Source organism: Falco rusticolus, chromosome 6, assembly GCF_015220075.1.
Source record: "Falco rusticolus isolate bFalRus1 chromosome 6, bFalRus1.pri, whole genome shotgun sequence".
In the NCBI taxonomy this organism is placed as follows: domain Eukaryota; kingdom Metazoa; phylum Chordata; class Aves; order Falconiformes; family Falconidae; genus Falco; species Falco rusticolus.
In genome coordinates this window covers 11,488,262-11,502,613 of record NC_051192.1, presented here as the reverse complement: position 1 = coordinate 11,502,613, position 14,352 = coordinate 11,488,262, and the positions used below count along the sequence as shown (strand labels likewise).

At 37.7% G+C, this 14,352-nt stretch overlaps 1 protein-coding gene across 4 annotated transcripts in view; it reads right to left on the bottom strand.

Moving 5' to 3' along the window:
* Window positions 1-14,352, bottom strand: part of COG2 (component of oligomeric golgi complex 2) — a 32,131-nt gene that overhangs the window by 3,275 nt on the left and 14,504 nt on the right. For 3 of the 4 annotated variants that reach the window (XM_037393148.1, XM_037393149.1, XM_037393150.1), the window contains 7 exons: window positions 13,228-13,367; window positions 9,929-9,990; window positions 8,480-8,631; window positions 6,851-7,051; window positions 5,940-6,012; window positions 4,610-4,752; window positions 2,125-2,264 (listed from right to left, as the gene is read on the bottom strand). In XM_037393148.1, coding sequence (XP_037249045.1) covers window positions 2,125-2,264; window positions 4,610-4,752; window positions 5,940-6,012; window positions 6,851-7,051; window positions 8,480-8,631; window positions 9,929-9,990; window positions 13,228-13,367 — 911 coding nt within the window. Of the gene's footprint in view, window positions 1-2,124; window positions 2,265-4,091; window positions 4,294-4,609; window positions 4,753-5,939; window positions 6,013-6,850; window positions 7,052-8,479; window positions 8,632-9,928; window positions 9,991-13,227; window positions 13,368-14,352 lie in introns of those variants that run through there. The other variant, XM_037393152.1, reaches the window with a different exon arrangement.

Genomic DNA, 14,352 nt, shown 5'->3' with positions numbered 1-14,352 from the left:
TGCTCTCTTTTCAGATTTTGGTATTTCCTAGTCCCACTCACTACTTTTGCTGTACTTCAAAGTTCTTCTGCCACTGAAGCAAGTTCAGTCCTTCATGATTTTTAACTAGTTTATGCTCTTTTCTGTTTTTCTCATATAGATGCAAGAAGATACTGTCACAGCAGGAAATTAAACTAATTACTCACATCTGCACTCTCAATGAAAAAAACTACAATATTCCTCCATTTAAGAAAGTCAGTTTGTCTCCTCTTGTTCATTAAAGATAAGACATTTTAAAACAAACTGATAAAAATCATAACAATAAATCATGATAACAGAATTCAACACAACAGTCTAAGGAAATAAAAAATGAACTCGCCAATCTTACCTGTGTGTAACCACTACCGCTTAAGTGGGTTTTGGTAATGGTGACACAGAAAGTGAGAAACTTTTTTTTTGGGGGGGGAGGGAGGGGGCAGAGGAGGGGGAAGCTCTGGCTGGATCCAAGGAACTACAAAACAGCTACTTACATTGTGTGGTGTCACCAGTTTTACTGAAGCTTTAAAAGCAAGGCTTACTAGACACAGAGAGGTAGACAGACAGGCAAGAAATCATTCTAAGATGTTTTAGCTCTACAAGCATGCAACTTGACAGTCCAGAAATCTTTGGAGTCCTTCAGCAATGTTAATTAAACAAATCTAATTGCTGTGGGTTAAAAGTAAGCTTGTTTTTATGGACTAGTAAGTGGTTAAAATAAGATACGCCAACCTTGAAGAAGTTTTTGTGAAAAATGGAAGCGAGCAGTGGAATCCAGACCAATCTATGCCTACCCCTGTCCAAAATACTTAAGAATAATTTTAAGGACAGTTGATGAGTATTTCAGTGTCAAAACGGTCCTATAATTCCAAGTTTATTCTGTATAACCAAGTACATGAGTGCAAAGTGCTGCAGATGCATGCATTGGGCATTAACAAGTACCTGAGAGGTGCCAGAAGCGGAGCAGCAGGGAAGGATACAGAGGGAAAGGGCAGGAGAGAATTCATATTCTGACTACAGTTTAAAGCCTCAGTATTATGTGGCTAATTCTCAGAAAACGTCAATCCACTGCTCAAGCAGCAGTCAACAGACAAAACAATATGCTAAGAATTAATAGGAAAACCATGTAAGGACAGATGGAAATCACAGCATCACACTTTAACCTCCATGGACTCTTCCGATCATACCATCTATCACCAGAACAGACAAGGAAAAACAACAAGCTACTATAAAGATGGGAAGAGGAAAGAAACACCAAAACAGGCTAAGAGGACTCTTTAGACTGAAGCAAGATTACAGAGATAAAAAAAAATTATAGCTGGCACAAGGAATAAATTGTCCACAATGCAAGAAGTTAGGGATATCCAGTGAAATTATCTGGCAGGACTTCCTAACAAAACCAAGTATTGCTCTCTCATGTTGCAGAGTTTAACTGGTTGAACTCACAGAATGCAACATCCCATGGCAGTATGAATTTAAAATACAGCTAGACAAACAGACAGAAGCAAAACCCATTAAGGAACTTAATGCAGATGGACATTCATGCTCAGTAAGTTCTTCAAGATGCTAACTAGGAAACAAAATCTACTAAAGAATTATTGCTTTACAACTGCCTTATTAAACTGTGAACAATTAGTTCTTCAGCAGTTAAAAAAAAAAACCCAAAGATTTTTTTTAAAGCACTAGAAGTTGGATAATCATTACATACATTAAAATAGTCAAAGGGAAGCAGAACTCAAGTTTCTTGAAAATCCAACCATTGTTCACTGAAAATAACATGACGTTAAGGTCTTAAGTCAATTCTGAAACAAAATGCAAATTTTTAGTTCACTGTTGCATTATTAGAGGTAAACAATTTTTCAAATGCCCTATCCATAATGTCATGGTTTGCACAGATCTGAGCAGAAATCATGTCTCTGGATTCCCTGCCCTGCTTTTCATCTGCTGAATACACAACACCTGAGTAAATCTGAAGAAATACACCCTGCCAGAAGAGGGGTATATTCTTGTTTTCTTTTTGTGTTAATTCGTAGTGGTTTTTCCTGTGCCCATTCAATGGACACTGGAGGTTTTAATTAATGCAAAGAATGTTCTGTATGGGTCTCTTACTTTTGCGTGCTTTCAGAGAGGGCACCTTCCAACCATTGATGAATCATGGGCTGCTTCAATGCATCTTTGTATTCATTCTGCAGTCTGTAGAAGGGCTTAAGAGCACTGTCAACATAAGGTGAAGCTTTAGTTGGCACCTCCTGGTAGATGACAGGGAAACAAGGTGGGGAAAAAGAACCAGTAATATACTTACTGAAAGCGTCAACAACGAATACTACACCGAATACATAAAATGCTAAGCCTGCACCCAAGCAAACAGATACACACTCCATTCATGACAGACCAATGAAGAGGTCATCTTACATAGGAAAAAACACCATCACAAAATCATTCAGTAGTGTCATACAATGTGACATAATATAGAACAAGGTTCAAAATGACCAAAGCTTTTTGAGAGATGCACGTGCCAGCCAGCCACTCCTATTATGAGGGCATGATCCTGAATGCACTTTCTGCTTATGCTGATTTCAGAGAAAGCTAAGCAGACTCGGTGTCCACAACAGATTATTATATCTTTGTTAAAATACCTATTTTTCATACTATACTTCATAAACTGAAGACATTGCTCCTTCTGTTCTTATACCATCCTGCTCCCTCAGTTATTTTCTAGAAGAATGTTTTGGGGGTAACTACTATCCCCTTACTATCTTCTTCTCAACCAGTTTTGGTTGCAGAATGCTTCATCTCTCCAGGGATGATCCACACACAGCTTGGGTGAAACATCATGCATTGCAGAGCACCAGAACACATCCAGGGTAAAAAAAAAAAAAATGTCTGACACTTGAAATACCTCATCAACCTCTTAAGAGTTCCAAATCTCAGAACCTGGCAAGCAAGAGTCTGAGCAAACCTGATTCCTACAAAGACTATTCTCATACCAAATTCAGAATTCTGCTGAAAAAGCAAAGTATTAGAACACAGTAAAAATAAAGCTGCCATAGTGTGACTATAATAATGTACCTTCTCCACCCAAGTCATCTCTCAGCTGTTTATCAGTTCAGGCTCCACACCACATAAAGCCAGTTAGGCTGACGGCCAAGAGAGCAATGCAGTCGCACTCATGCAGTACAGAGCTCAAGCTAGCGACTTGAATGACTTGAAGGTGGCCAGGTCCTATGTCTTTGTTTAGGCACAGTTAGCTCACCGTCTCTTAAAAATTCCATAGATAAGAGAGATGATGGCAGTCCACTAAATCACTATGTAGAGTTTGCTTTCAGATAACTGAGCTAAGCACTGTAGGGTTGCTGCAATTTCCACCTTCCTTGGACTTAACATACTTTGCTCTACTCTTTCCTTAACTTCAGGTAAAGATATTCTCTTAAATACAGAACAATCTAGTCACTACATAGATTAATTTATTAGCCTTGAGGTTGTCTCTTGTTTTTAAATACAATTTCTGAGTAAGTATGTCCTTAAAACTAGAATAGTGAGAAAACCTAGGAATAAATGAAGTAATAAACTACTCCCTTAGGAACCAATTATCTTCCAGCCTACCCTAAATGTTTAGCACCCAAAGAAAATGTAATATCCTTGAAATAAGTAGATTTAACAGCCGTAATTTTTCCCATTTACCCACTGAAAAAGTACAGCACTGCTGGTGGCAGCACAGTTTCTTCAAGATAGCCAGGAAAGTGCTTTTGATTTTAGTAAGCCAAGGCAACCCCTTTCCCCCAGCCCCAACCAAAAACATCCCACAAACAAGCAGGAACCAAGAGCAAGGGGAGAGGGGTAAATGGGAAAGAATTGTGGCCTTGCCGATTGCAGCCTGCCTTCTGTGTTCACATTAGGTAAGAACGCTGAAGTCTGTGGTTCCTGTTACTCAACTTTTTCTCTGCTATCTGAATGACACCAAGCTAACCACCAACATGACAGTGCAGACAGACTGGCAAAGGCAAGTTGCAGTAGCAGAACAAGCCAAAATCAGACAATTGGGTTTGGCACCGTAATTTATCATTACTTTTTATTAGTTTCTCAACAGATTACTCTTTTTCCCCAACCCCCTTTTTTTTTTTTTAGCCATTCTCATCTCGTTCCTTCTGTGCAAGATACTTCTTTAATGAAATCCAAGCAACTAGCTCACTGGGAAGAAGTTTCTTACCAGAGCAGGCAGAAGTGTCATACTCCCAAAAGAAGTCTGCAACTCAGCAGCACTGCATCTTATGGTGTATGCTATGACATGAGGAAAGTGCATTTATTCTCATTAACCCTTTTTCTTTTGCATATCAACGGTTCTACTCCTTCCCCTTCCTTCTATCTCAAACCTGTGCTCTCATCATTGTTACCCTACTTAAAATTGTGAAAACACCATTTTATTTTTCCCTTTGCAATGAGGTTAACAGTAAATCACTAAGTTATCTCAAGATATTTAATAGGGCTCTCGGCTGTCAAGCAGATATGGACAGGCCTGAAAAACTCATGCATGTACTGCCCAGTTAACATTCTGGCCTTTCTGAGATTTATTTCTTCATCTGCAACCAGCACTGACCTTATTGGTTCTCCTATACAATCTTGGAACTTCCAGTGCACTCTTCAGGTAAGTGAAGGAGGACTCACTGAGATCCTGGATAATCCTGTTATTCAAAGTAGGCACGCAGGCCGATAAAGAAGTCTTTGAGTCTTCCAAGGCTCCTATCGAAGTAAAAATGCTAAAGTTTAAAGTGAGCTACCCTGCCCAATCACAACATAAATTATGTGACCCTCCCATCATCCCAATCTCACTACCCCTGATGGCTCCTGGTGTCAAATACAGGATGCTTACTAAATAAATACACAGTAGCCATTTATAAAACATCACCAGTAACAACAACTGTTCCTCACCCAGAAAAACAAAACTGAGGACAGGAAAGAAAAAAAAAAAAAAAAAAAAAAAAAAAAGGGGTAAAGTAACATTCTCAAGGTTCACAGTTTTTTCAGTATTACCAGTGTAGCAAGTGGCTTGAATCAAAAGGCTCTGACCTACTAAGGAAACTGGTTGTGAAATTCCTTCTGACAGTACCTAAATTCCATATGGAGTGACTGGAACATGCTCAACTCAAAGCTGTAACTGACAACAGACCATCTACTGAGTGGGGGATATGCACAAGCTCCCACCTCTCTTACGGACTTGGACATCTACCAATAATCCTGATTTAGAGATTTAAGTGGAATTCACAGTGCAGAACTTCTGGTTCTGCTGAAGACAGGGACTAGCTCACTCACCCAGCTACATGCCTGGCTTTAATCACGAAATTAAAGTCAGATTCTGTGTTTCACATAAAGAATGATCATATAAAAAAAACTAAAAAAACAACCAAAGAAACAAACAAGAAACCAGAAAAAAAAAAAGCCCAAATAGTTAATTGCTTCTGTCCTCTGAAGTTAAGGTATTTAATTATGAAACTTTGATAACTCTCGTCCTTACATGATTGATCAGGCTAGGGAGAGAAAAGTCTTTTTAGAAAAGTATTTTTGTTCCAACTGGATAATGAAACCCCTCTCCTTACTTATTCTCCATTTCCAAGTAGGTGTTTAAAGATACCATATGAATCTTCTAGTCTAAAAGCGCCCTACAAAAACAACCCAACAAAAAAGCACCAAAAACCCAAAGCACTTTAGATTCACTCAATTTTCATCATTTTCCAGACTCAACATGTCAGTTCAAAATAGTTTCTATTTAACAATTTAAACCCTAAAGCACAACTTCATTAATAAAAATATTGGTAATTTCAAATTTTTCATTGTAAATGATGAAACTGTGTGTAAAAGCTGGTTCTGTATGGTTGGCAGAGGGGATTTGGGAGAAAAGGGAAAGACAGAATTTAACCTCTTAGCTTTACCTGCAATACAAGATACATTCTTGAAGCCGATCATTTCAAGTTTTGGTTTCATCATTTCTAAGATGTCAGGAATCTGAACAAAAAAACCAACAAACCAAAACAGATACAGTCATGTTATAAACATTTTAATTACTTTTCCTACATTCTGTAAGTTTCCAGTCTTTCAGAAGACACCTTCAATCTTTTCTATATTTTTACTGCATTTTTGGGAAACCAGTACTAGAAGAATACAATATTCATGGAAATTAAGTAAGGCCTACGCACTAAATCCCCTACCTTACTATTGTCCTCAGAGGAAACAATTTAGAATTAACAAAATATCAACCCAGATGCAACTTACAACTTCACAAATAACAAGAAATTTCAGTTTTATTGACAAAAGATATGACAGAAGCCGTCCCTACTGAGAGAAAATTAATACATCTCTTTCCAAGATTTTCGATCACTAGAAAAGTATAATCATGATGATAAAACCTTTCCCAACCTCAGAGACTAAAACCAGTAAACATTTTAAAAAGAACATAATATTAAAGCTGAATATTGTACCACACTCCAAGCTGCAACAGATATTTTACTAGCAAAGGTAAGACTCTGGCACAATGACACTTTGCACCAAAAATGAGCAGAAACATTATTTTAGGGGTTAAGTCCAGCAGTTACTGATAGAATTTAAATACCTGAAGTGGTTTCTTTGTAATCTGCCATTCCAAATAAGCACAATGTAGACCACTCATTTCAGGTGATATTTTCTATATCAGACTACTCCAGATTTAGCTTTTAAGATAAAAAAATAGCTTGATGGTACATTATTTTAAACAATTTAATGTCCTTAACAAGATACCAGACTACAGTGGTATATAGGCACACAGATCAACAAAGATTCTTTTGTAAGTATAGTCAAAAGCACAAACCTGATCCTGGAGTTTGTCCAGATCTGCAGCAACATACACCAACTGAGTACTAGATATAGAAGGCAATGGCTGACTTTCTGGAGAAGACCCATTTCCTTGGTCCTTGCTAGGACTGAGGCTTACAGAAGACTCCTTTCTACCAGCTGGCACAGATTTTTTGCTTTCCTTTGTATTCTCACTGGAAATTGGCCTTACAGAAACCTGAAACACCAAATTGATATGTGAACCCTAGCAACAGCGAAGGCAGTTCAAGCTGGACAAACAGAAATAGTATATAAAGGATTTGTAGGTTCTCAGCATCAGAATGCCACACTTCCAAGGGATATTAGTATTCCTAAATTACATTATAAAAAAGATATTTTTAAAACAGTTTTTGGTACACTAAGGAGTTGGATGATTTGGAGAAATCTGTCACTACAGGAGCGGGCAGTCCAGTCCCACAGCAGTATTCACCTGTGTGGTGTTCGAATGAACTACTGCTCTGGAGGAATGTGCAAGACCAACAACGTGATCATTTTCTGCTTCACAGAAGCACGGTTTATTTTTGTATCGTGGAATATAAAATTCATAACCACTCACTGCTGTAAAACAGCCCCTTTCTCCTACATCTCTTCAAGCCCTCTGCTGTCAGGCACACACTTCACTCAACTACTCTGATTAACTCAGAGTTTTAATGTTGGTACTTATCAGTATTTTCATGAGCCAATAAACCTGAGAGAACTGAGTCACTGATTCTTAAGAAAAGGATAAAGGGATATCTTACAGCTGTCTTCAACTACTTTAAGGGGCATGTATAGAAGATGGAATCAGACTTTTCCTTGAGGTACAGTGACAGAGTAAGAGGCAATGGACATGGACTGTAGCAAGGGAAATTCTGACCAAATATGAGGAAGAAGCGGTCAGTCATCGGACCAGGGTTCCCAGAAAGGCATGCAATTGTCATCTTTGGATATACTCAAAATTCAACTTGAAAAGGCTCTGCACAACCTTACCTGAGCTGGCCCTGTTTTGAGCAGGAATTGGACCATGATGACCTCCACAAGTCCCTTTAAAACCCACTTATTCTATCATGCTGTCTTTCTATGACACAAGAAACAGAGGCAAACTTGTATGCCTGTGAGCAGGGAGCAGAAGAGCAAAGCACAACTCTGCTCGGAAGCAGGGAATCATTGATGTGGAGTTAGCTGCCCAGGAAACTTCCAGTTTTACAGTTTCAACACTGAGCAGTTGATTTGGATTAAGGTACCCCTTTTTATTTGCAGGGTTAGTTTTCACCTGGCTCAGCTTCACAACCTCCTTCCTTGTATCAACTAACTAAACACACAAACAGAGCAAAACCAAGATTGTGGCGATTTCTTTCAGTGGCAGAGGCAGCCTTAAACATACATGGAAAGACAGCCTTGGCAACCAGCAGACAGCAATACCACAACAGCACTGGTATTTGTCGTTAGTAACATATTTCGCAGTGATACTCTTTAGAAAACAAACTCGAACCCCTGAAAGTGTTCTTGTTAAAGAATGTTAAGTTCAGAAAAAAAGCACTTTAAAAGACATCACATACTTTGTTTCAAAAGGTCTCTTACTGGTGGACATACCCAATCAACAAAACCATAAGCATGCTGCTCTTACCTCACCAACAAACACAGAGTAGCGTGCCAAAATCTGCAGGCTAAGTTTCCACAGACGGTGTGCTAATAATGGTAAAAACATTTGATCTGACCAGCACTTCACAAGACTCATCCAGGCCATGTGAGTGGCCAAAAGACAGTATGAGCTGCCAGCTAGAAACAATCAGACAACAAATGTCATATTCCTAGGCACATTTTTAAATAATGTAACATCAGTGTAATTGCATTAACTGAGATTTAAAAAAAAAAAAAAGCCTTCCAAAGAGACACAATCAGAAAGATAGCAAAGAGGATTTATTAAGCATTGTCTGAAACTCTTAAAAGCTCCTCGTTGCTTTAGATATCAAATTCCACCAAGTCTTGCTGTAGCTGTGCAGGCAAAAGCACAAATGAGAACAAATGAGAATCTGCCTGCAACAAATGTAGGAACAGCTTGTCTAAATAATCCGCTTCAGCAGATAACATTTCCAGGATAATTTTTGCCTGTCTTACGAAGAAGTTTTATTAGACTCATTTGCCAGCCGTAACAGCCATTGACTCCTTAGCACTAAGCTACTGCTCCTGTCAGTTGTATCTGAGATACCTGCTAGAAATATTTATTTTAAACACAGTAGGGATATCCATATTTAAACTAAATACTTTTAAAGCACTTCATGCATTAGCATTTTATAGTTTACAAGCAGAGAACTAAGAAACATATCAGCAAGTTTCAGGCAAATGCTCGAAGTCGTAGGATTTATGCATTTTGTCTCCACTAGAATTTTTTTCTCCTTGCTCTCTTTAAAGAGCATGTGTGCATATATATATACATATATATATATATATATATACAGACACACACTTCTACTTTGCTTTTAGCTGCCTTCTTCATAAATATTTACTCTGTTAACTGAAGTAAGTTTTTCTGATTACAACATACCACTAATGAATATACCAGGTTTTCCTTACCACTCTAATCCTTCCTGTGCATACCACCTCATTTGCTCATAAATCAAGTGTTTGTTTTTGGAGCAGACACAAACACTACAAACCATAGCAAGCCTAAATGCTGCCAACAGATTGCCATTTTCACTACCACATAGTCCTACAACCATTAAGGAAAATATACCTCAGTAACACAGCACAGCCTTTTGGTTGCCACTTAAAAGAGGATGCCAAATGCCAGTTTCATTCCTTTTTGTACTGAAGGGACAGTTCCACAAGTATGTTAATGGCTGGTGCCAGAAAGGGCAGTTTTGGTAAGTGAAGTCACTTACACTGAACAGTACTCTCATATTGCCTGCTCTAAAAAATCTATTACACTGTTTAATCAGTTCATCAGAAAACAGAAAGCTCCTGTAAACAACAGGATGTATGTTACTAAATACTCAACAGACAAACAGTAATCGCTACTACTTACACCCCTGATTCCTTCACAATAGAGCAATTATTTTTTGCAATAAAATTTTACCTGGTGCCTCCTCTAATGTGTCTGAAAGTGCTTCTTCTAAGGCTCCAGCTATTTCTCTGAATCTGAGAGACAGAAAAGTTTTGAATATTACAATTCAACAACTGTTTAAATTGATGCCTAAACACTTTTCAATGTTTATTTCAATATTATTTCAATGCATTATCAATGCATATTCACAGATTTTAAATGTGGGGTTATATTTGCCCAACATAAATTGGGAAATAAATCAGACCAACATTCAAATACTTGAAAGAGAACCTTTGACATTTTACAGGCAGATATGAAGCTTATATTTCAGGAAATTATTAAAGTCACGGTTGTAAACATTATCAAAATGACAGCTCACAGAGTGTCAAGTCCTCAGCTTTTTTGAGAGAAATTTTTTTGTTTTGTTACTGTGTGTAAACTAAGTGAACACTGTGTCTCATGCTTGCTTTAGCTGACCTTCAGATATGTCATGTGACACTGCAGGCTTCACTTTCTACATATTTGTTAATGAACAGCACCATAAGGTTCCGCAAACAATTCTGTACCTGATTAAAAAATCAATAGCTCCTTACAGGATACCTTGACCTCCTTTTTTAAAAATTCATCCATCAGCAAAGTAAAAAGAATCCTGCCTCCTCAATTTTTTAGGTATCACAGCAAAGTTAGTATTAAAATCTGTGATATTTTTCCATACTTAAAACATATTGGATAAACAACATAGCATCTCCCTCACCTAAAAACTGTCAAGCAAGATGCAGATTCTTCTTTAATGAGGTTTTCCCTCTAAATGCTGAAACAAAGCTATCATTTTAAGCTCCCCTATAGAAAGTTCTATTGTTTTTGGTTTCCCCTTTCTTGCTTTTATGTGTATCATAGTAACACTGTAAGACTTTTCAAACTTACTAATTACAAACCTGTAGGGCTCCTCTTAAAGCCTCTTAACTGTCATTTCCACATGAGAACAGAGGCCCACCTAACTTTTCTTATCAAACTGCTAATGGACTAGATGCATGTTTAGCACCTAAACACATTTCAGAAATAATTGTGAAATTACTTCAAAACCTCCTTCCTGCTTATACACCAATTCCACTGATAGAGCATATCTTTAATTATGGTGAAAAGGATTAAAGAATAGAATCAGATTTTTAACAATGACATAATTTTTGCTGAATGTTCCTTAAGACAGAAAAAAAAAATCTCTCCAATGTGGGGTTCGCTACGGTTCCACTATCAGTTGGACTAACATAATTGAAGGAATGGTAAGGAAAAGAGTTACTGGTGCTGTCTGTGCCAGCACTGCTACAGAAGAAATGCCTGTACATCCATCTGATCGTCAAAGGATTGTTTGTAAAGGCTTTAGTGAGGGCTGATTGTTCTGGGTAATTTCTGTAATTGAAAACAGAAAAAACCCAACAATCTTAACTATAAATGCTATAGTATGAGAGAATACCTCAATAAAAATCCTGTATGACTTAAGGATATTAACATAAATCAAAGAAAAAATTTCCCTATAGTAATATGTTGCACTATTTTCACAGTTGTGAAATAAAGAATTCATGGGCACTTCTGAAAATTACCAGATTATTCCAATATGGAGGAACAATACGGTGAAAGATGAATGAGCTGCTGTTAACCAAGCATTTATCAAAATAATGCACTATTTATATTTACAGTAATCTTGGATTAAAGGTAAATGATTTTTTAGAAGTTTTTTTTCATCAGTCAGAAATCGAAATACCTAATGGGAAAGAACGTTTTTGAACAGAAAGAATTATGCTGAAGCTCCATTTCAATTTCATGAGAAAGAGTATCAAAGTTGGATCAAGTGGTTACTTACTAGAAAAGCTGCACTTTCAAACAAAAGGGGCAGACTCACAGAGCTATTAATGATATACGTCTGTTAAAAGGTTCATAATGGCTACAGTTCCATGGGCACTTTTCGTCTGTGCACTCAGCACTACTACTGTAGTGAGCAGTGCTGCCCTTTTCCTTGGGCCAGCACGAGTATTTGTGCAGTTAAACGGTTTGGAGATACTGACTGGAGTTGAACATCAGCCTTTTTTTGCCCAGGGTAACAGATCTTTGTATCAGTTCACTACACAGCTGCGGGAAGAGATGTGCAAGCAAAAAATCAACCGAGGATGTCACAGGCTGGGGCTACTGTTTTACAGAATGCAGTGAACCATCAAAACACTAAGACCCTGCTCCAAGCCCCATGCTCTTGTCACTTATCTCATATTGGATACAGCACTCATAAGATTCCTTTATGGAATTTTTCAGCAGCAATGTAGACTTATCCTGGATTAAAGAAACTGCATAAATGTGGCTACGGTTGTACTGTTATTGCCAGTTATAGAGCCACACAATAAAAAAATGATACGAAAGTGATCCAGGTGAAAAAGTAGTATCAATTTCTCTCCCCTCTCTTTTGGAAATCCTACCTTTTAAAAAAAAAATCCCAAGCAAACAAAAAAAACCCCAACTCTCAGAAGGCTTTGTGTGCATTTAGGTCATAGCACGCTTCAACTGTTTCTTTCTTGCCTGGATGCCTGCTATCCAGCCCTAAATTCAGATGCGCAGACTACACTTTCTAAGAAGATGGTTTTACATTCCATGTAAATGAACAAAAGTTCATTAAAATTCTAGCATTACTAGAACTAAACCGGGGCTTTCTTGAGTCTCTCTGCTCTCTTCTAGCTGGAAGATCTGTAAAAGCTAATACTACAGGTACATCAGACCTACCAGAAAAGTAAGCTAAAACTTATTACTTAGCTACTCAGAAAAAGGGAATAGTAGGGCAATCTTTGGAATGGCAAAGCTGTAAGACTCAGCACTTCACACAGCACGTCCTGTGAGACAAAAAGGATGTCAGAAATATGGCTACGTCTGGAAAAGCTACAAGTTGTCAAGTCTTAAAATTCTTTACTTCTAAGAAGAAAGACTTCTCTTATGGTAAGTATTCCTCTGGATTTGCACAAGTAGCATACTTCAACACCCAGTTTAATTCCAGGGACACTGGAGAAAAAGAATTTGAAACAAGATTTCAAGACTCATCTAGATCTGTTCCTGGAAGTCAGCAGTGTAACATGTTCAGTCTAACAACACCACAGTACATACTGAAGAGCAGCTGGCTGTAGTTTTGCTGAATTGTTGAAAGATATATAAAACAGTTATTTGACTTAGTAATTAAATTCTTAAGTTTTACTTCTACAGTGATTTGTTGACAAGTGATACTTTGAACCTAAGCCAAGATCATCTTGCTGTGACTGAACTCTACTTTTGAAAGGGTGAACAAAAAAATGCATACTAACCTTATTTGAAAATATACAGGCAAATTCCATTTGTTATTAAAGCTGTGGTAAGAAGGATGAGATCTTAACCGTTTCACACTAGCCTGGGAGCCACACTGTCGTTCAAATTTCTGTACAAAATCCATACTAGTAGTGTACTTCTGCAGAAAGAGAATGAATATCCTGATCATGCACAGGGTCCCAGCGAACAAGGAAGGCCACCACCCATTCAGCAGGACTCCTGTATCACACTGTAGTTAAACCTGAGGTTCAGAATGGGCTGACACTGCTCCCATCACCTCACCACACAAGACTAAAATCCTGGATTGCAGTGAAACCAAACCCAACTAAGTAGCAGATGTTTTTCTATGATAATAAAAACTAGCGCAGGACAATCTAAAAGGCATAACATTGTCCAAGTACCCTGAACAAGCAGAACTGACCAGAGAGATGCATCAGTATTTCTGAGCTGAATCACTGGGGTGGAAGAACAGTGCTGCACAGTACTAACACAGTCAGTTGCAGGGGATAAAGGTATACAACAAACAAATGATCAGGAACAAAACCCAGAAGACACACATAACCAAATACACATGAGAATGAAAGCATGATTTTTTTTGTTGTATAGGACCTGTACTACAGGAACTTCTAGAACTGTTTCCCTAAAAATACGTTTTGCAAATACCAAATATTTGCAGAACTTTAAACAACTTCAGGTAACTTTAACCAGTGTATACTTTTAATAAGATGTTTACAAAAAGTATTGAGTTGCAAGCAAACAGGAATTCCATTTACCCTCAAATGCACTGTGGGCTTACTCTCAACAGTAACTTATTAACACCCTGAAAACAATGAAATAATAAATTAAAATGTACAGAGCAGAAAGCTGAACACTTGAGTGAAAACCAGAAGCAAAATAGTGCAAAAACTGTTACTGCACACAAAACAGACCTTGCTAACAGAACACAAATCAATTTCAAATCAAAATACAGCTACAGTTACAATCTGCTTCTGTGCTGTGAAAAACAGTTGGGCTTATGTGCAAGTTTCTTCTATTAGAAAAAACGAAAACAGCCATAAAACTTAATATACATGCTAATTAAGCCACTGATGAATAATTAAAATAAGCCTGACTGAATCTCTCAG